The following is a 23,522-nucleotide window of genomic DNA, read 5'->3' as shown; positions in this document are numbered from 1 at the left end:
GGCATTGGCATTTTTATTGATTTCTTAACCAAAGTGTAGCTTTTAATTTTAAAAAAATGGAGGGCATATTTGTGGCACTTCAGCAGGTGTTTCTGTTAGAAAATCTTGTATTTGCATATAACACCTCTGTGTAGAAAAGTGGTAGGTTGGAAATTGACTATAACTTAAAAATTTTTCAATAAATAAAAAATTTCAATAATAAAACAATTTTTAAAAACTTACTGTGGTAATCATTTCATGATGTATATAAGTGAAATCATTATGTTGTATACCTTAAACTTTTACAGTGCTGGATGTCAATTAAATCTCAATAGAACTGGAAGGGAAAAATTTGGACTATGACAATGTATACTGTAACATTTTGGGATAATCGTAACTGTTTAAAGAGTTCTTTTAAAAGGATACAGGTTTCTATCTGGTGTTTGAAATGGTGAGCCTTTAAGTGGTAATCTTTGAGCTCATTCATTTATTCAGGGAGGTTAATAAATATTTAAGTGTTATTATCCTTTAGCTCAGTTTTATTAGGCTGTGAAGGCAGAAATACCTACATGAATGGGCTGTTGATTCTCGTTATAAAACAAATGAGGACTTTTTTATTTGTTCACCTTTTCAAACAGGTTGTGAGTTGTATTTGCACACACAGGAAAAGTGCATTTGATTATCAGCTTTGTACACATTGGTATTTCTCCGTCTGTGGCTCAGGAGCACGCGCTGCACCCAGAGGAGGTGCATGTCTTTGCATATGCTGTTCCTTCTGATTAAACTTCCCTTCCTTTACATTCCTGTCAGGATCCAGCTCACAGTCACCCCTTGGGGTCCCATCTCCTCTTGCTTTTCCAAGGACTTTGCTTCTTCAGAGATCTGTTCCCTTCTCCTGCGTCATTAGTTTCCCTTCTTCACGGGACAGATCCCTTCAGCATGGAACCTGCTCTAATGTCTCCAATCTGAATGAAAAAAGAAACACACACACTCTAACTACCAATTCCTTTCCCTGGCTCCTCCTTCACAGAGTTAACTGCAGTCACTGTCTCCATGTCTCATTAATCTTTATCTCAAGCTCATCCCAGGAGGCCTTTTGGCCTTTGCTACTACCCCGAAACTGCTCTTGCCGGGGTCACCAAAGAACTCTGCCAACTCTCAAACATATATCACTAACTTACATCAAAGAATGCATTAAAAAGGGAATAAAGAAATGAAAAGACATGGGACATATAGAAAAGTAACGTGGCAGATGCCAATCCAACTGTATCAATGATAACATTAAATGTGAATGGATTAAATAATCTAATCAAAGGCAGAGATTGTCAGACTGGATTTTTTTTTTTTTAAAAAAAGAGCCAACTATATGCTGTCTACACTTTAGATTCAAAGATTCAATACAAATATGTTGAAAACAGCAAGGTGGGAGAAGATATATCGTGCAAACGGCAACCATAAGAAAGCTAGAGAGGCTGTGCTGATATTAAGCATGCTTTACTTTCCTGACCTTACCTTTCAGAAGCATCACTGACTATTCTTATTTAAACACTTCATTTCATGGCTGCTGCAGTACCACAATATTCTGGAGTCACTATTACATTTCTGGTTTCTGCTTTCTTGCCTCTTTTGCTAGTCCCTCTTTCTCTACCCAACCTAAAATATTGGGATGCACCAGATTAAATGCTAGGCCATCTTTTCTGTCTCTCCTCCTTCACTAGGTAATCTCATGTGGCCACCAAGGTGCTATGGCTTCCAAATTTACATCTGTAGGCTTGACCTCTCTCCAGATTTCCACATTCATATATTTAACTGCCTACGTGACATCTCCACTTAGATATCTAGAGGCATCTCAAACTTATTGTACTCAAAATGAAACTACTGATTTTACCCCCCAAAAAACGATTCCTTAACCTTCCCCATGTAAATAAATGGCACTATTATGTGCCATTTAATCAAGCCAGAAACTTGGCAGTTATCTTAGATTCCTCCATTTCTGTCATGTGCTGTGTCAATTCATCAGCAGATGTTGTCAGTTCTATCATTTATATTATCTTGAAGCCATCTACCTCTCTCCATCTCTGTTGTGACCACTGGTCCCAACTACCTCCTCAAACTCATCCTTTGTATTTCTGTGGTATCAGATGTAACATTTCCTCTTTCATTTCTGATTTTATTTATTTGAGTTCTCTCTTTCTCTCTTTTTTTCTTGGTGAGTCTAGCTAAGGGGTTTGTCTGTTTATCTTTACAAAAAAAAGAACAGCGCTTAGTTTCCTTGATCTTCTCTATTGTTTTTTAGTCTCTATTTCATTTATTTCCACTCTGATCTTTGTTATTTCTTTCTACCAACTTTGGGCTTAGTTTGCTCTTCTTCTTCTAGTTCCTTGAGCTGTAAAGTTAGGTTGTTTATTTTTAATCTTTCTTGTTTATTTTCTTTTTTATAAATTTATTTATTTATTGGCTGTGCTGGGTCTTTGTTGCTGTGTGCAGACTTTCTCTAGTTGTGGAGAGTGGGGGCTACTGTTCGTTGCAGTGCATGGGCTTCTTATTGTGGTAGCTTCTCTTGTTGCGGAGCACGGGCTCTAAGCATGAGGACTTCAGTAGTCCTTGCACTCTAGAGCACAAGCTTAGTAGTTGTGGCACACGGGCTTAGTTGCTCTGCGGCATGTGGGATCTTCCCAGACCAGGGCTCGAACCCGTGTCCTCTGCATTGGCAGGCGGATTCTTAACCACTGTACCACCAGGGAAGTCCTCTTGTTTCTTAATGTAGCCATTTATTGTTATGAAGTTCCCTTTTAAAACTGCTTTTGTTGCATCCCATAAATTTTGGTATTTTGTGTTTCCATTTTCATTTGTCTCAGGTATTTATTTCATCTTTGACCCATTAATTGTTCAGTGGTATATTGTTTAATCTCTGCATATTTGTAAATTTCCAGTTTTCTTCCTGTAATTGATTTTTAGTTTCATACCATTGTGATTGGAAAAGATACTTGATATGATTTCACTATTAAACTTATCAAGGATTGTTTTGTGGCCTAGCATGTGATCCGTCCTGGAGAATGTTCGACGTGTAGTTGAGAAGAATGTATATTCTGTTGCTTTTGGATGGAATGTTCTGTACATATCTGTTAAGTCCATCTGGTCTAACATGTCATTTAAGACCAGTGTTTCTTTATTGATTTTCTGTCTGGATGACCTAACCATTGGTGAACGTGGAGTATTAAAGTCCCTTACTATTATTCTGTTGCGGTATATTTCTGTCTTTTGGGATCTGTTAATACTTACTTTATATATTTAGGTGCTCCAGTGTTGGGTGCATACATATTTACAGTGTCGCATCCTCTTGTTGGGAATACCCCTTTATCACTGAGATACAGATTCACCAGAAGGAGTTACTGTTCTGACTGCTTGAATTGGTCCAGCCAGCCATATAGAATATAAGATATGGCCCGTTCCTTCAAAACTTTTACTTTCCACTTGAGGAGATAAGACTAACCCATATAAAACAATTGGAGATCTGAATAAGACTATAATTAAGTGTTAAATTATAGGGTAGAGACTATAAATACTGTACAGTTTGGAGAAGAGATAACATTGAGGGCTGGACTAGTGCAGGCACATGAATGGCTTGGGACTTAAAAGGATATTTTGTAGAAAGCTGAGTTTTCCTTTCATATGAATTGTTTCTCTTTTTCTCTGATACTTGCCCACCTCCCACTAATTTCATATGCAAATAAACCACTGGGTTAAAAAAAGGCCCTTGGAAGGTTTTTTTTTCTCCCTACCAGACAAGATAGAAAGAAAATAATAAACAAGAGGATGTTAGAAAATACTGTTGGTGAAGCAATTTTCCTTTAAAATTTTAATTTTAAAATAACTGTGGAAATATTAAAATTCCTGACTGAAAGATCTACTGTTGTTTCTTTTTTATGGTGCATATAGCCCATGGCAGTAGCTTTGCCTGTGTATGGATCTCTATGGAAGCTTTTCTTTGGACTCTTGACTATCCCTGCACTACCATCATTTTCCTCTCAATGCAGTGACAGATTTAAGGATTAAACAATGAGGAAAATAAATTCTTCCTCTTAAGCTACTCTGAAGTAGTGAAGAACCAGTACAATTTAGGGGGAAAATTGTGATTGAGAAGGTACTCTTAGAATTGATTGTATTTGTAGCTAAGAATTCACATTATGTAATTTGACTTGCATACCTTTTAAAATTAGGTATGATTTACCAGACAGTTATTAACAATTAGGTTATGTAACCGTATCTCAAAACAGCTCTGCAGTATAGGAAGTCGAGAGGCTTTAGAATGTGCTAAATAAGGAATTACCATATACACAGTTGAGAAACACTTAAAGCTTTCACCCCAAAGTGGACCACTTAAGTACCATTATTATGGATTATAAAATAAAATTCACTAGCATCAGTATTTTCACTGGAATGTAAAGTAGCGCTGGTGTAGTTTGTAGGGGCTCAGTGCTCACCCTTAAGTCTGTTTTTTTTTTTTTTTTGCGGTACGCGGGCCTCTCACTGTTGTGGCCTCTCCCGTTGCGGAGAACAGGCTCCAGACGCGCAGGCTCAGCGGCCATGGCTCACGGGCCCAGCTGCTCCGCGGCATGTGGGATCTTCCCGGACCGGGGCGTGAACCCATGTCCCCTGCCTCGGCAGGCGGACTCTCAACCACTGCGCCACCAGGGAAGCCCCACCCTTACGTTTTTTATTACTGGAGAAAACCAAGGAATTTTGTTGCAGTTTACATTGGACACAGATGTAGATGATGGTTTTGTAAGTTTACTTTGAATAAATATCTCAGTAGTAGTGAGAGTGTATCACCAAAAGAGTGTGGTTATGAAAGTATTATATTCTATTATGGTCCTCTGATTTTATAATTAAAGACCCCAGTGTTTTAAAGGCAGATGTAACCCATTACATCAAGTGACTTGGAAGCTTTAACCTGACCTTGAAAACTTCCTTTTACAGGAACTGGAAATTTGTTTTCTTTACATGCAATTGTTTTGAACACTGTAGGAAATAATATGGGAGTATGAAGTAGAAGGAATCATCTGAATAATTCTGATCAGAGAGTGCCCTGAGTAGCCATTTGGTTATTTTTTAGAGAAAACTATTATGGGGATCATTGCCTCAAAATTTTTTATATGTGAATACTTATACATGAGTTAAATTGTAATTGTCACTAAAGTGATGGGATTTAAAGTTAACAAATGACTTTAAGAAATGGTTTACTTCTTCTTTCTCGACATGGGGATGCAGCCTTCTGAAGCTTTATTTTGAGAGGGCATCTGGCTATTTTTGACAGGTTCTCAAGGTATCTTGGGCATCACATCCATTTGGTCATGCTCAAAAGTTTTATGGTAGCATTAAGTAGTGGCCTCAGTTAAAAAAGACCCAAAGAGAGTGATGTTCATTCTATTTCTTCTGGAATGGGGCTAACTTTCCACAAATCCTAAGTGATGAGAGTATTGCATCTACATATTTATGACAGTGTTTCTTTTTATTCTTCTTTCATGAAGAAATCATTTCAGTCTGAAATGTATTTACTGAACAGTGTCTAATGTAGGGTGTATAAAACTTCAGGCAGCATTTAGAACACTTTCCCAATATGAACTCATCATTATAACAACCCTATGAAGCAGGGACTATAAATAACATATGGGGGGTGTGGGTATTTTTTTAATCTCTATTTTATAGGTGGGAAAACTGAGGCATAGAGAACATGCAATACTAGCTTACATCTTGTGGCCCATAGCATTTCCATGGGTGATTCCTAAACTAGAAAGTTTATGAACTGCTGGATTATTTTGTTCTACTTTGGAATAAAGAAAACCATTTCACGGTTATAAATAAGAGCTCTTTCTGTGATTGATTGACTTTGCTGTTTTTATTAGCAAAACTCCATTATATATCCATAAATGATGTCGTTTTCTCTTTCCCCTCTCTCAGTTTGTCATTTCTCTTTTGGATAGCCTTAAAATTTCCTTTACAACCCTGTAAAACATTTATCCTTTGCCTCTAACACTTAAGGCTGACATTCTTAGGAAATGATAAACCTTTTTCTTTGCCTTCTAAAATTTATGTTAGTAAAGCCAAGATTCTAAACTTCTTAGAATGGGTTTACAAATTACTTTCACAATCCAATCACAGTTTTATGGAGCCTCTGAAACACACCTGTGACCCCTTAAAGACCTACATCTACGTTAGGGACACCTTCATCTGGGGAAGCAGAGGGAAATTTAGGGAATACAGTCCTTTAAAAGAGAATCATTTTTCCCATTAAACTATTAAGCTGGGTCAAGTAGACAACCTGTGGTTAGATGTAAGTAGATCACCTGTAATCCATCTGAACTGTAGCTCTTACCTACATTCCTTTGTGTCTCACTTTCTTTTTTACTCTGGCTACCTTAAAGCTTTTCTCTTTGTATTTATTTTTTCAGCAATTTGACTATGATAATATAGGTCTAGGAGTGTGTGTGAGTGTGTGTGTGTGTGTGTGTGTGTGTGTGTGTGTGTGTGAGATTGTGCTTGAGTTTCTTGGATCTAATTTTGGAAAATTCTAGGACATTATTTCTTCTTCTGCCATATTCTCTCTCTCTTATCCTGCTGGGACTCAATTTTCACATATGTTCTATAGCTGCTCTGGGATGCACTGTTTTATATTTTTTCACTTTTTAAATCTTTTTGTGTTTTAGTTTGGATAATTTTTATGGACACCTCTTCAAGTTCACTGAATCTTTTCTTGGCTATGTTCAGTCTGCTTATAAGCCTATCAAAGGAATTCACCACTTCTGATAGTTGGGGTTTTTAAATAGCATTTCCATTGGACTCTTATTTTATAATTTCCATCTTTCTGCTGAAATAGCCCATTTGATCATGAATATTGTCTACTCCCCACCCCTACATTATTTTATATATTAATAGTTGTTTTAAAGTTCCTGTGTGATAGGTCTAGGTCACCTCTGAGTCTGGCTCTATTGATTGTTTTGTCTCTTGACAGTGGGTTTTTTCCTTACATTTTGTGTGTGTCTGTGTGTGTGTGTGCACGCGCACATGCGCACGCTGTAATTTTTATTGAATGCTAAACATCACGCTTAATAGAGACTGAGGTAAATAATATTTATGCTCAGAAATGAACATGCCTCTTCTTCTTCTAGGTCATTAACGTTTGGGGAAGTTGAGTCAATCTAGTCAATAATTGATCTGGGTTTATGTTTTGAGTTGCCATTGTTACCTTCAGTGTACCGCTGGCTTCAAATTCCTCTACCTGTGGGCCACCATAACCATGTGTCTAGGTGGGCACTGGGGTCCTGGAGGGTTTACTCATGGTTCCCGCTCTTGCCATCTGCTTTCATCTGCAAAGGCCTGTATCAGAAAGGGCTCTCTTTCCACGGTCTTATGCCTCCTCCATGGTACGCTGCCTGCTCCTTGGTGCCCAGCGTCTGCTGGAGCCAGGGATTTCTTAGTCCTCCTGGTCTAGTTTCAATCTTAGGCAGCCCTGTGCACCTGGGCCTCAAGGGTGGGACCTTCTGAGCATTCCTGCCCTGCTCTCCAAGGCAGCCAGACTCTGCCTATATCTGTGGTGAGTTTCTGCCCCTCTCCTGGTGGTAGTAGAGTTCTGCTTTATTGGTACAGGCTCCTGAGTCCAAGAGCCAGTAGATCTTTGCTTGGCTGTGGAAGGAGATGGATTTTCCTTCTACCCATCCCCCAGTAGCCCAGGGAGAAAGCGGGTTTGCTGCCATTCCCCCAGTGGCTTAAGGCTTTTGCTTCGTCTGAGAGGAGGGTCGGGGAAGTAGCAGAGTTTCATGGTGTCCCCATCACCTGCTGCATGCCTGTGTCCTGGAGAGGGGCTCTCTCCTGCTCTGGCCCCAGTCTTTCTCAGGAGCAACCTGTGAAGCCTTTCATGTGAGTACAAACTCTCCCTGTTTCTGGGGTACCCAGTTGCTCCAAGCTATAGTATAGATATAGATATAGTAGCCCACACTTGGCCTTTAGGATTTCCTTACATTTTAACTGATTTCTTTTTTTTAAATTTTATTTATTTATTTATTTATTGTGGCTGTGTTGGCACACAGCCTCTTCATTGTGGTGTGCAAGCTCAGTAGTTGTGGTATGTGGGATCGTAATCCCCCAACCAGGGATCGAACCGGGGCCCCCTGCACCAGGAGCACGGAGTCTTAACTGCCGGACTGCCAGGGAAGTCCCTTAACTCATTTCTTTTATGTGCTTCCATGGTGGACTCTTCCTTCCATGCTCTACAAACTGTGAAACAGTGTCTGTGTCTTCTCTCTTCTTGGAGGGGTTTTTCACTCCTTGGAATTCAGTTCCCTTGTGATCACAGTTCTTTGATGGGTATAAGAAAAGTTGTGATTTTATTGACAGTCTGGCTTTTTCTTATTAAGTGGGAGTGATGTTCTCTCTTGGCTTTCTGCATCCTAAGCTGTCATCTGAACTGGGATCCTTTCTGCATCCCTAAGCTGTCATCTGAACTGGACTTGCCCACGTTTGGGACTGTCCAATCACCCATAGGTTCCCAAGCCATTAGCAGATCCATGAGGAGAGCATCCTCAGGCCAAGCAGCTTTCTGTTACATGCAGTAAAGGGCCCTTCCATGTGAGGAGGAAGCAGCATTTGACCATATCTAGCTTTTCTTCAAGTTATTTTATTCTTTTTCAATTCATCTGATTTTATAAAATGACCTTCAGAGTGACTGTTTTTGCTTCAGATCCTTTTTTTTTTTTTTCCTTTTTTCCTTTTTGCTCATCTTGGAGAGCACATCAAAGCTTTAAAGATGTATGAAAAAACCTTGCAAGGTAACCCTGATGTACCCGGCATGACTTATTCCTTCAACTCAGAGCTATTGTTACTGAGCTGAAGAAAGGTCAGGCCTTGCTGTGCTTGTTTAATAGGCCTCAAGTTGTTTCTGGGGTTTTTTGTTTTGTTAAGGATAGAAGTTTCTTTTTCTTTTCTTTTTTTTTTTAACATCTTTATTGGAATATAACTGCTTTACAATGATAGAAATTTCTTTAACCAGTGTTTCCAAACTCTCTTTCATCCCAGACTCCCTTCAATAAACATAAAGCTCTCATACTCTTCTTTAATGTTACTTATACATCGGAGTAAATAACTGGACTCAAAACAAACCAGAAGGATAAACGGCTGCTCTGTCTTCACACTCCATCCCCATTGTTAGGGCGCCGTGTCAGTTTCTGCCAGCGTATGGAATCTGGAGGTTGATTCGTCATTTTCTCGTGGTGTATATTGAGAAATAGTCAAACAGAAAATGGAAACAAATCAGTCTAGAAATACAACAGGAATGCAGTAGGACCCAGCAGGCCATGCTGTCCCAGCAGGACATCAAATCCTGGGCCTTGAGACCAGACTCTGACTCCTCAGACGGGTTTCCTCTTCTGTAGAAGGTGCTACGGTGGTTGCATTAGACTCAAGCACCTTGTTGCCGGCAAAGAAATGAGGCCCACCTATTTGTCACCTCATTTCAGGATGAGAATTTATGAAATTGCTCACGCCCATTTATGAACTGCTACCTCTGAAATACCCCAGATGGTCATTTTAGAGGCCAAAAGGTAGTGACAAACGTCTGTTAAATAAAGTAGGCAGTCTTGTTAGAAATAGGTATGTTTTTCCATTGGGTTCAATGTGGCTACTTCCGTTTTTATTGTTAAATATAAGTTCTATACACATTTTCGTTCTTCCTGAGTTTGCTGTGATGCAGAAAAGCTCGCTTAGCCTCTTGCTAGGTCATTGCTTTCACAAAATTATTCCTGACACAAAAATGTTATTCTGTAAATAAGCGCTGGTTAAACGTATAAATGAATCTTTAAGCTTCTGTCCCGTTCAAAATTTTATGCTGCTTTATCTAGAATTCAGAATTTCAGGGTTGATATAGAGGTGGGTTCTTTTGGAAGCTGGTTTTCTTCCAGACTGGACGTAACTTTTGTGTTTCTTCTCTTGGTATTAAGAAGTGTTGTAGTGCAGCAGAAATGCACCAGTGGACCAAGTTTATCTACATGTTGTGGTTTCCACCACTCGGAAGCTTTAGGTGACGAGTACTTACAACATTAAGAGCTAGTTCTGAAACATCATCTGTACAATTTTTAAAAGTATTTGGAGGCATCTCCTTCTCAGCAGAAGCTTACGTTTTTTTCTTCTGGTTTTAGGTGATTAGTGCATGTAAGTTATACACATTAGTTTTCCTTTAGTTAAAAAAAACCTGTATGTGTAGCACATATAGTTTGATCACTTTTTAATTTTAAATTTAAACTAACTAACATTAAGACGCAACACAGAAAATAGATTCCAACTCTGCTGCCGACGGGCTGCTTAGCTTATGCGAGTACGTGATCACTGCTGGGCTAAAAAGTGAAGGCTAGGTGGAAATATGTAGGATGGGATAAAGATTCTGGGACAAAGGCAGGTTGGGGGCCTGGGTCTCCTGCTGAGGAAACCCAGTTCTCCCTCCATCTGCCTTCCTCTTCCTTTCCTCTGGGCTGTGGGGGACCAGCTTGCCTTCACATCCACCTGTTGCTTCCAGTCAGTGATTCTGGTCCATCCGGTGATGAGGGCCAGCTCCCGCCTGCTCTGTTGGTCTCTAAGCAAGCACGCTTCTCTTTTGATGTTTTCTAATAGTTTTTTCTGCTAGCAGGGAAGGAGAGACAGACCTTTTCATTCAGGCCTCCATGTGCTGAAGCGGTAGTCCAGTATTAATCAATATGTTGAGGATGACAGAATAAAAGATTACACTGTTGAGAAAATGCTGTATATATATTTCAGTGAATAAATGGATAGGCACCTCCATTTATCTTTGTGATTCCTTTTACTAGTGGCAGCTTTGAGATATAATTTATAAAAATTATAAAATTCCCTTACTTAATTAGTATGCTGTCTTTATTAAAGGTAAATATTATTTTTAAAGGTAAAGACAACCCTCATTCTGAAAAATAGGAAATTCATGCATTTGTTTCATACCCTTATACATGGCTGATTACAAATTTAATTTCATGCCAACTTGCTTGAATAGACAATCTAAGTTTTAGGGATTGGAACAGCTGTAGTATTCAATACAAAGTATCTTATAGATACCATTACCACAGCTTTAATGTCTTTTGCACTTTATTGCTTGGAGGATACAATTATAAAGAAATACTCTGCCTTATGGCTTTTATGTTTCATGTTGGCATTCAGATCACAAAAGCCTCTTTGGTTCATTTTGAAACTTTGAGGGAAATGATACCTGTATGATTTAAAGTTTAAGTTTAATTGCCTTCTGCAAATTGCTTTTGGAAGTATAGGTAGTCAAAAAGTAAAAGTAGTTTTAAATTTCAGAGGCAGAGAATAGCATAATCACTCTTTTAAATGTAGAGGTTTTATTCAAAATAGATTCTCTTGGGGACTTCCCTGGCAGTCCAGTGGTTAAGACTCCATGTTTCCACTGCAGGGGACGCGGGTTCGATCCCTGGTCAGGGAACTAAGACCCCACATGCTGCGTGACACGGCCAGAAAAAAAAAAAAAAAAGATTCTCTCAGAGCGGGAAAGTTAGAATGCCTTTGTACAATATTTTGCATGCTCTTTTCTTTATTGCGTGAAAGTCATATAATCCCAACCTCCATCTCTATTTCTTATTTATGAATATAATGACTTACTGAAAATTTGTCACAAATTTCATATGCCTCCTGAAAGGCAATGTCGAGTTTTAGGTTAAAATTATGAAAGATGTTGTGAGGCCATTTGAGCAATTTAAAATAATAATAATAATAATAAAGGCAATCTATACAGGGAAAGAACTTAAATGCACACATAGATGTGGCATCAGCTCCTTGAGGTGAGCACCTGCTACATCATGCAGGAAAGTTGAGGAGTGCATTACTGGTGATGCAGACTGCTGTAGAAATAGATGTTGCCTGAAGTTTTTCACTTGGTAGTGTTACTAGTCTGTTAACATTGGAAGGACTTAGGTGACTTGTTCTAAACATTCGCCTGGTGCGTGGGAGCAGGCTTTAATAAATCCAACCCCAGAATTTTAGAAGCACCTCCAGCTGAAATCTGGGCCTCCCACCCAGACTTAATACAACGACAGAAGTAAAACCATATCTATTTGAAGTGTTTAGGACCATGACTAATCTAATATGAGGCTCTGAAAAGCCAAGAATTGCCACTGGAATTTCAGTTTCTACTCACGTAACACATAATTTAATGGTTCATACTTAGTTTCCAGAAATAGCCCAGACAGCTTAGTGAGTCCAAGTGGTTAGAGAGTGGTTTTAAACTTTATTGTACATTCCCATCACCTAGAGTGCTGCCTAAAATGTAAATTCCTGGGCACCACCCCCTGGAAAGCTGATTCCATGAGCCTAGGAATCTGCATTTTACCCAGGTAACCCAGGGGATTCTGAGGAAAGTGGTTTAGTGACAACCTTTTGGGAAACACTGGTGCAAGAGGTGTATACCCAGCAGGGCCTGCTTCGTGGGTATATTACCGGTGCATTGTACAGGCCCCTTACTCAGAAAGGCCGTGTAGCTGGCTTAACGCTCTTCCGTGACCTTCTTAAAATTCTTAATTTCTGAACGAGGTTGTTCATTTTCCCCTGCATTTTCATTTTCCCCCGGGCCCTGCAAATTGTGTGGCCAATTCTCTATGCAAGCATTTATTATGTATTACTGGAATTGTGTTTCTTGATCCTCATGGGTTGCAATAATTCAATAATGATTTTTTTTTAACCTGTCTGTATTAGGCTGTAAATGCCAAGGCCACTTCTAAGCTTTAGAAGTGAATGAGTATCATTCATTATAGAACATACAATTGGAAATCCTAAGGGTATGATTTTTTTCCCAAGGAAATTAAATTTTTATTCCTAGTCTTGAACATAGAAACCTATGTTTGTGTTATCCTAATACACTATGATCTTTTTCTCCTAGGATGGTACCAAACAGAAAAGAGAGCGGAAAAAGACGGTCTCCTTCAGCAGTATGCCCACGGAGAAAAAGATTAGCAGTGCAAGTGATTGTATCAATTCCATGGTGGAGGGTTCGGAACTCAAAAAGGTTCGCTCCAACTCTAGAATTTACCACAGGTATTTTTTACTGGACGCTGACATGCAGAGCCTGAGGTGGGAGCCATCCAAGAAGGATTCTGAGAAAGCCAAGATTGATATTAAATCCATCAAGGAAGTGAGAACAGGAAAAAATACAGACATATTCCGCAGCAATGGCATTTCTGACCAGATATCTGAAGACTGTGCATTCTCAGTCATCTACGGAGAGAATTACGAGTCACTTGATTTGGTTGCCAACTCCGCAGATGTTGCGAACATCTGGGTCACGGGACTGCGGTACCTAATTTCTTATGGGAAACATACGCTCGATATGTTAGAGAGTAGCCAAGACAACATGAGGACTTCTTGGGTCTCACAAATGTTTAGTGAAATTGATGTAGATAACCTGGGACATATAACACTGTGCAGCGCCGTACAGTGTATCAGAAATCTCAATCCTGGCTTAAAAACGAGCAAAATTGAGCTTAAGTTCAAAGAATTGCACAAGTCCAAGGACAAAGCTGGTACTGAAGTCACAAAGGAGGAATTTGTTGAGGTTTTCCACGAGCTTTGTACTAGACCTGAAATTTATTTCCTTTTAGTTCAGTTCTCAAGCAATAAAGAATTCCTTGATACCAAGGACCTTATGATGTTTCTGGAGGCAGAGCAGGGTGTGGCACATATAAATGAGGAAATAAGCCTTGAAATTATTCACAAATATGAGCCATCCAAAGAGGGTCAGGAAAAGGGCTGGCTGTCCATAGACGGGTTCACTAATTACCTTGTGTCCTCTGACTGTTATATATTTGATCCAGAGCATAAGAAGGTCTGTCAGGACATGAAGCAACCCTTGTCTCATTACTTTATAAACTCATCTCATAATACGTACTTAATAGAGGATCAGTTCCGAGGTCCCTCTGATATCACAGGATACATCCGAGCTCTTAAAATGGGTTGCCGGAGTGTTGAATTGGATGTATGGGACGGGCCGGATAATGAACCTGTGATTTACACAGGCCACACCATGACCTCGCAGATCGTCTTCCGCAGCGTCATTGATATTATTAACAAGTATGCATTCTTTGCTTCAGAGTACCCTCTCATCCTGTGTTTGGAAAATCACTGTTCTATTAAACAACAGAAGGTCATGGTTCAACACATGAAGAAAATTTTAGGAGACAAGCTCTACACAACCTCACCCAGTGCTGAGGAATCTTACCTGCCATCCCCAGATGTCCTGAAAGGGAAGATACTCATTAAGGCAAAGAAGCTGTCTTCCAACTGCTCTGGAGTAGAGGGTGATGTTACTGATGAGGATGAAGGGGCAGAGATGTCTCAGAGGATGGGCAAGGAGAACGCAGAGCTGCCCAACCACGTGCCTGCCAAACGCTTCCAGCTCTGCAAAGAGCTGTCCGAGCTGGTGAGCATCTGCAAGTCGGTGCAGTTCAAAGAGTTCCAGGTGTCTTTTCAGGTTCAGAAGTACTGGGAAGTCTGCTCATTCAACGAAGTGCTTGCCAGCAAATACGCCAACGAGAATGCAGGGGACTTTGTCAATTATAACAAGCGCTTTCTCGCCAGGGTTTTTCCCAGCCCCATGAGAATTGACTCCAGCAACATGAACCCTCAAGATTTTTGGAAATGTGGTTGTCAGATCGTGGCCATGAACTTTCAGACCCCGGGACTGATGATGGACCTGAACATCGGCTGGTTTAGGCAGAACGGGAACTGCGGCTACGTGCTGCGGCCGGCCATCATGAGGGAGGAGGTCTCCTTCTTCAGCGCCAACACCAAAGACTCCGTCCCAGGAGTCTCACCCCAGCTCCTTCACATCAAGATCATCAGCGGGCAGAACTTCCCCAAACCCAAAGGATCGGGTGCTAAAGGCGACGTGGTGGACCCTTACGTCTACGTTGAGATCCACGGGATCCCCGCTGACTGTGCAGAACAGAGGACAAAAACAGTGCACCAGAACGGAGACGCTCCCATCTTCGACGAAAGCTTTGAGTTCCAGATCAACCTGCCCGAACTGGCCATGGTGCGCTTTGTGGTCCTGGACGATGACTACATCGGGGATGAGTTCATCGGCCAGTACACGATTCCCTTCGAGTGTCTGCAGACGGGCTACCGCCACGTGCCGCTGCAGTCGCTCACCGGCGAGGTCCTCGCCCACGCTTCTCTGTTCGTGCACGTGGCCATCACGAACCGGAGAGGAGGCGGGAAGCCTCACAAGAGGGGCCTCTCTGTGAGGAAAGGGAAGAAGTCCAGGGAATATGCGTCCCTGAGAACACTGTGGATTAAAACTGTGGACGAGGTCTTCAAGAATGCCCAGTCCCCAATTCGGGACGCCACCGACCTGAGAGAGAACATGCAGGTACGGCGCGGGGGCTTGTGTGCGCCTGCGCGCGGTGTAAGAGTCTTTTGGAGGGTTTCTTTAAATAGTCGTATTTCCCATCTTAAATACTTTGTAAATTCCCATCGCTTGTAAGAATGTTTACCACCGATCTCATTTTTTTTTATCATGTGAATTTCCAAAACGGCAGCTGGTATTGAACACACTCTATGGGAATGAGACAGCCTTGCTGCTGAGTCCACCACACCCGACCTGGTCCCTGTTAATCAATAGGGAACAGTCCCCCGTCTTCTCTAAAAGCGCACATGGGAATCTCTGGTATTTCTGAATATTCCTTAGCTGGAACACACTGACGTCAAGCCCATCAAACTAGAGGGACACGTTCCGGTCCTTTCTTGTGGGGCCGTCATGCTGCGGGAATGGTGAGCCTGTACACGGCCCGTGGGTTTATGTATTGAGCCTGCTCTTGACTCTGCAGCGCAGCTGTCTAATTGTGTAAGTAAAAGACACGTGACACCTGTATTTATTAGATGTCTGAGATAATAATTACCTCTGAACCGCGTAGTGGCGAAAGTCAATCAGTCAGGGTTAGGTATGTAATTAAGGATTGTCCACGTGTCTAGCAGGATACTGGGACTACCAGTGATGCAGAGCGAGGCTGCGAGGGCTACCTCACACACACGCCTACCCCAGCCCATCCCAGTGTGTGATGGGTCACCGCTCAGTGTGTTTAAAAACGATAAAAAAGATACATACACACACACACACACACACACACACACACACACACACACATACGTGTATATATATATATAATCTTTATAACTATTATGAGCAGAATGCCAGCAGCAAGTAAAATTAAAAGACCTTCCCACAATGGAGACCTTTTGTTTTATTTCTTGTCTCATAGTAAATGTGGAGGGTGTCTCCCTATCTCTGAGGGTGCCATGGTTGGTGGACCTCAGCTCTGAGCAGGCCGCACGTCCCTGCCCTACGGCAGCTGTCATGCGCAGGAAGCCGAGCGCCGTCCTTCCAGGGCCGCGTGTCTGTTCTGAACCCACACTGCAGTCGGCGCTGTGTGATGCCCCTGCCACCCCCCGGGCGGTCGGGCCAGGGATGCAGCAGGAAACGGCAGACTTTAGTTGGGGCTGGGCAGCAGATGATAAACAAATAGGACAACGGCAGGTGAAGAAGAAGTAACTGGGGAGTGTGATGGTGTGACTGGGGGCCCCCCTTAGAGCTCTCAGTAAGGATTTATTGTTATGAGCAGTCAACATCCAAGTGATTTTGGACAAAATGATACACAGCTTGATGCCCATATTTAAAGCAATATTAATAAAAAGAAAATGTTTAAATTTAAAACCAACGTGCTGCTCATTTCCAAGGACGGGGGTGTTTGAGAACAGAAGGCACAGGGCTTGGGGGGCCCAGATCCCTCCCCTATGGCCGCCATGCTCAGCCCAGGTCAGGACCCAGGTGTGCCTGGGGTGACTCATTTGTCGGTTGGAATGTACCTGTTCTGGCAGCACAGTGATTAAGAGCAGAGGCCTCATCCTCGGCAGACTTCAGGTAAAATCCTGACCCCTTCACCTGCTAGCTGTGTGACCTCAGACCAACAACAGAGACAGGCCACAGCTGAGGCTCGGGCCCAGCGTGGCTGGTTGAGAGGATCCGATGGGGTCATGTATATTACCTATGCCTTGCACACAGTGCTCAGAGAACACCGACTCGTGGCTTTTTACAGTATGGAAGGGTTTCCTTTAATGGGGATTTTAATGGCACCTCTGGTGATTAGAAAAAAAGAGCATTGAGAACAGGAGAAGCAGCATGGAGACGGGGCTAGGGGAAGGGAAGGCTGTGGTACCGGGCAGGAAGGTCTCCCACCGGGCACATCTCCACGGAAACTGCAGCATCCTCCAAGTTCCTTTAGCTTTGGAACCAGCTGGTATGCACAGGTGAGAGAGACTCAAGTTTCTATCTTGCAAATATTCCTCTTTTTTTTTTTTTTTTGGATGGCTGGCATATTTGATACTTATTTTAAGCCTGATTTTTTTTTTCTTTCTGAATCTTCACCTTTTTGAATGCAGAAGCCTTCTTTTTGGTTTGTTCATAATTACATATCAGCATTAGCACTGCTGTGAAGTTTGATCTGAAAAGTAGCTTTGCCCTTTGAAAGAATTTAACTTATTTGCCTTTTCCATACTTTTGATAAATTGGTATTACAAATATCTATAACTATGTTTACTTTGGAAAGTAACCATTTTTCCCAGGATAAGATAATCATTAACCATGTCTGTCATAACACTGCTAGTAACCGTTGTACCAGGCAGTCCAAGGATAACCAAGTATATTGAGTATAACATCCCCGAGAAATTAAAACCCTGGTGAATTACAAAGCGCCTTCTTCTTTCCATTGAGCAGAATGCAGTGGTGTCCTTCAAGGAGCTGTGTGGCCTCTCCTCCGTAGCCAACCTCATGCAGTGCATGCTGGCGGTGTCTCCCCGCTTCCTGGGACCTGATAACACGCCCCTGGTGGTCCTGAATCTCAGCGAGCAGTATCCCACCATGGAGTTGCAGGGAATCGTGCCCGAGGTTCTGAAAAAGATCGTAACAACTTACGACATGGTGAGTGGCTCTTTGCACTTTTATGGAGCCCAGGGGAGAGAGGTGTCTTAGGACAGTACCCCGACATGCTTAGGAGCTCTTGCCGAGGTGTGCTTTCCTAGTTCAGGCTTCCTTTACCTGTGCTGGAAAAGTTATTCCCCTGACCTTGCTGTATTTGAAAGACTTTAGTGTTTTGTTGTTGCTATTTTAGAAAGCAGGATTCAGACAGCTTTTCAAGAATGTATCTGAATTGACTTCTAAAGCATACCCTATTTTCCACATATATATAGGAGGGAATTTTTTTAACCTTTCCCTGCAATCAGCCATTGAGTCACTCATTTTTATTTTGTTTTCAAACTGGTAAAGGTGAGAAATTGAGTTTTTTTTCCAAAAATACACTTTAAATACCATCAGAGGCAGGTGCTTCCACTACATGACTCTATATTGTGCAAAGTTTTCCTTCCTTACAGCAGCTGCTCTGTGACGCCTGTGATTGGTAATCAGCTTAGCGTTAATGAGGAATCCTCAGGACACCTAGAATATTGCATTTTTGCCCTTAAGGTCTATCTTGCGTTTTCCTAATTGCTTCCTGCTCTCGCTGTACTTTTTGATTTATCGTAACCCTGAGGGATGAGTTAGTGAACAACACCGTTTCAAGCTCGCAGTGTAGCTGAAGTTGTCAAAACGCCAGTGAGCACCGCAGGTCCTCCCCTGCGGTCGGGGTTAAGGGTGGTGCTGGACACTCCCCTCCCAGATGGGCGAGGCTGTCAGCCTGTACCGGCCGGGTGCTCAGAGGTAAGAGGCCTCACCCACCACCTCCTCCACACGAGAAGCAGGAGCTCAGACCACAAAACTCAAGGCTGCTTCTCAGGTAGCCTGCTGTGGTCTAAGACAAATCAGGAGTGGCATTGTAAACCTTACAGAAATATATGTCTTTTACTATTCTGTAAGTTGACCTGAAAGCTGCAATTCAGAGGGATTTATACAATTTCCAGGAAAGAAAAAAATGCTTTAGGTCAGCATTTCCCACAGTGTCTGCTGAGGAACCTTGGTTTCTTAGGATATTAGTAAGTGTCACATGGGAGAAAGCGTTCCGTGTTGAAATAATTTAGGGAAATACTGGTTTGAGCAAAATTAATCAGATGTCTTCACTGCAGGACTGTGTGGGGCCTTTTGTTTGCTGGCAGTGGCTTTCCAAAGGGTGATGGACATAGTATGCCCTATTTGACAAATTGTCTTGACCCAGGGGTACTATTTCCAAAAACAAAAGTTTGGAAGGATTTTTGTTCTTAATCTTCTTCACGTCTTAGCCTTGTTCACCCAAATCTTTGGGTGCATAAGACCTGGAAGTCCAAGTCAGAAACATGCAGCATTTTTTTTTTCTTTTGCTCTTTCTTTCCCCCAGTTTTACTGAGAAATAATTGACGCTCACGTATAAGTTTAAGGCGTACAGCATGATGGTTTGACTTATGCATATTGTGAAATGATTACCACAGTGGGTTCAGCTGACATCCATCTTCTCATATAAAAAGAAGGAAGAAGAGAGGAAAGGAAAAAAAAATTTCTTGTGATAAGAGGTCTTAGGATTTATTTTCTTAAGTTTTCTGTGTATCAGTCGTCATGGTATATATTACATTCCTAGGACTTATTTATCTTATAACTGGAAATGTCTACCTTTTGACCACCTTCCTTCAGTTCTCACTGTCTGCACCCTTCACCTCTGGTAACCACAAATCTGATCTCTTTTTCTATGAGTTTGGTTTTTTGTTTTTGTTTTGTTTTGTTTTAGTTTCCACATGTAAGTGGGTCATACAGTATTTGTCTTTCTCTGACTCATTACACTTAGCATAATACCTTCAGGGTTCATCTGTGTTGTAGCAAATGGTAGGATCTCCTCATATTTTAATATATATATATATGTATATCTCACAACTTCTTTATCTATCCATAGACATTTAGGCTGTTTCCATATCTTGGCTATTGTAAATAATGCTGCTATGAAAATGGGGGTGCATGTATCTTTTTGAGTTAGTGTTTTTTTGACCTAAGGATATATTCTGAAAAGTGGAATTGCTGCATCATATGGTAGTCCTGTTTTTAACTCTTTGAGGATCTTCCATGCTGTTTTCCCTAGTAGCTATACAAATTTACATTCCCACCAATAACAAGAGTGCAGTATTTTAAACAGCTTATCAATTCATTACCTTAAGAAAAAGTGGTATTTGATCTTTTTCCTAAGTTCCAATGCAATAACCACACGTTGTAGCAGGTGCTTATTATTCCCTGCTCTTTCCAGCTTAGAGTTCACAGTGATGTAAGATAAATAAGACGGAACACTGGACACTGCAGGCAAACTGCAGGGAGTGACGGTCACCCTTCAGAAAGAAGGACGGCCAGGGGCAAATGCGTCTGTAAACATGGGCTGGGGGAGCACTGTGCTGGGTGCTGGAGGGGCCACAGGCATGAGCATAAGGGGTCCCTGTCCTCAGGGAGCCATCCAGTCTGCTAGGATGGCAGCTGGGGAACAAAACAAAGAAGATTATGCTGAGATTCCTTTGGGGGGAAAAGATGGAAAGACAGGAAAAAGAGGTTAAATGGAAAAGTCTGAAGAGCTCTTGCATGCTGTGCCTCAGGCTACCTCGTTGGTTTCACGAGAAGAAGCCCAAAGAAGTGGCTGATATTTGTAAATGCTTTTTAACCTTAAGCCACAAATAAAATCGTTAGACATTTTGCAGACCCACGTCATTGACCAACATCTAAGATGACTTACCGGCTCAGGTGTGTTACTGGTCACGCAGTGACATTTCTTCATGGTAACCTTTTTAACAGGACCTTCCTGAGAGTGGGATGTGGTGCCCCAGGGAGGTGTAACTGGAAGGGTCGGTACCCAGGCGCTAGTCCAGGCTGAGCCCACAGCGGGAGTGGGACCATAGCTGGGTGGACACAGTGCCCACCATATCACTTCCCCCGCCCCTTCCTCTCCCTGGGCTGGCAGATGATAACATTTACTATGTAACTCTTATCTACATATAACTTTATAATTGTGTTGTTGTAGAAATGATAAGACAGTTGGCTTGCTTAAGTTTTTAAAGTTGTGAAATTAGTCTTACATAATGTCTGATTGACATAGCTGGGCTGCGTCATACCCCTAGCTTTATTGATTTGCTCTCTTTTTCATTCCACCTGCTAAACTAAGCTATAAAGTACTTAAAATTAAATTCAAATGTTTATAATTTGCATTTTAAAGGTTGTCATATTGCTACAGCAATATTATAGCTCTTGTAATATTTTATAGTCCATTTATTAGTGACTTAATTATTTCTCACCTTCTGACAATTAATTTATTAAAGCTAGCTAAAGAATAGATGAAATACTGATGGGAAGTGTCATAAGGTCCTGGATAGCCTTTATTTTTGTAACGTTTGTTATGTTGAGCTTAACCCAAAATTAGCCTTAGAAATAAGATCTTATTTCATTTCACTGACTTCCCATTTATAGTTTGCAGACTCCAAATGAGAAGTAAGCGTAGTTTGAGAAATCCACCCCTCCCCACAAAGTCCTGTGTTACTGCGAGTCTGCACTGCTGAAGTTGCCCTCCAGTGAGGACAGGATTGCGGTATCTCCTAAGAGTGTACAGATATGTATTTATGCTGTCAAGATTGTGACTATTTTTCTGTCTAAACTCTTATTAATAAACGAGTTGTAGCTGAAATATGCCAGTGTCTTTGTGAAAAAGGAGAGTGCAGGGAAGGAGCTGATTGTGGAAATGTGGACACTGTGTAAGGCGGTGTGGAGGCTAGGAAAGAGGGCCCACACTCAGGGTGGCCTGCAGCCCCATTTGCCTGGGACAGACCCTGCTTGTACACCTGTTGTCCCAGCGTAATTATTAATAGTTCTCCCTTTAACCCTTAAAAGTGTCCCTGTTTAGATAATTAGTTGTGTGGTCACCCTGCCCACGGCCCCTAGATTGTCCTAATGGCTCTTGTGATCCCACCAACGAACAGGTCTTCAGAGTGGCCCAAATTGTGTTTTTTTGCCCTATTTGCCGTCCCTCCTTGGATCCCGGAAGTGGTGAGGTTTGAGGCTGGGACGTTGCTCAGGAAGGCGGGTGTCAAAGCCACCCGGGAGCAGAGGAAGAGAAACACAGACACCCTCTTAGATCAGGCAGATGGGGGAGAACTAGGGAGGGACTGGTCTGGAGAGTGGGAGTGACTGTGTGGTCACACAAGGGAGGCTTTTCTTCCCTGGAGGCGTTCACAGTTTAGTGGAAGAGATGAAACGTATCCAGAGATAGTGAGAGGATAGATGATAGATAGATGTGTTAAAATATGTAAACAGGGCTTCCCTGGTGGCGCAGTGGTTGAGAGTCCGCCTGCCGATGCAGGGGACACGGGTTCGTGCCCCGGTCCGGGAAGATCCCACATGCCGCGGAGCGGCTGGGCCCGTGAGCCATGGCCGCTGAGCCTGCGCGTCCGGAGCCTGTGCTCCGCAACGGGAGAGGCCGCAACAGTGAGAGGCCCGCGTACTGCAAAAAAATTAAAAAAAAAAAAATATATATATATATAAATATATATATGTAAACAGATTATTTGGATGTTCATGGGAGAGAACGGTCAGTTTCAAGTTTAGGAATTAGGAAGACTTCAAGGAAACACTGGCCTCTGACCCTTAAGAACAACTGATTTCAGCAGGTGAAGAAAAGGAGACTGTTGCAGGCTGAGTTCACAGGGTGAAACACTCTCAGAAATGGGAAGCATGTGTTCTAGGAAATTCAAGCATGGACCGTGGGAGTTCTTGCACATTTTTGAGCAGCAAAGAGCCATGCTCAGAATTAAGATCATGGACTGTGGGAGGGTAGGGGTGAAAAAGAACTCAGAGGCCGCCTGCTGAGCGTCTTTATTTTGCAGATGAGAAAATGGAAACTGAGTGGTGCATCAAATTAATGGCAGAACCATTAATGGTTCTAATGGCAGGTTTAGAACCTGACTCGTCTCTTTGTCCAGTTTTTGCCCTGCAGTCCAGCTCAGGAAGATGAGCCATGTGCGGTGTGTGGATGACTGACGAATCTGCCCATAAAGCCCAGATAGCGCCAGTAATCATGATCTGACGTTGTTCATGTGGGGTCCTTGAAGTCCCAGGTACCTTATTTCTGATTCTCGCTCCCCCATGAAGGTGGAGAAGAATTCGTCTTGCATACTTTGGCGTATGTTAAAAGGCAGATCCGATGAGCTTAAAATAAGGAAGACTGTATTCAACAGATTGAGTTCCACTCAACGGAATCTGATTATCAGTACCTGAATATATCTTTTGTATTATTACTTCAGAAAACAGAAAATTTAAGTGTTTTACTTGAAAGTGTGTGTCAGTGAACTTGAATGCATCCACTGTTGAGAATCAGATATCACAGTTGAGCTCGTTCTCTCATGTGTTTAAAGGCTGGTTTGGAGAAGATAAGGATTACGTAACCTGAGTAAGAGATTCTGGTGAATGAGCGGGTCCCCTCTCCGTAACACACAGTGCTCCTGGG

General features: G+C 42.0%; 1 protein-coding gene across 1 annotated transcript in view; it reads left to right on the top strand.

Moving 5' to 3' along the window:
• Positions 1-23,522, top strand: part of PLCL2 (phospholipase C like 2) — a 193,632-nt gene that overhangs the window by 96,419 nt on the left and 73,691 nt on the right. Inside the window, exons 2-3 of the mRNA XM_060149551.1 lie at positions 12,926-15,412; positions 17,813-18,016. Coding sequence (XP_060005534.1) covers positions 12,926-15,412; positions 17,813-18,016 — 2,691 coding nt within the window. The remainder of the gene's footprint in view (positions 1-12,925; positions 15,413-17,812; positions 18,017-23,522) is intronic.

Source organism: Lagenorhynchus albirostris, chromosome 5 (genome assembly GCF_949774975.1).
Source record: "Lagenorhynchus albirostris chromosome 5, mLagAlb1.1, whole genome shotgun sequence".
Taxonomy (NCBI): domain Eukaryota; kingdom Metazoa; phylum Chordata; class Mammalia; order Artiodactyla; family Delphinidae; genus Lagenorhynchus; species Lagenorhynchus albirostris.
This window is presented reverse-complemented; position numbering and strand designations above follow the sequence as displayed.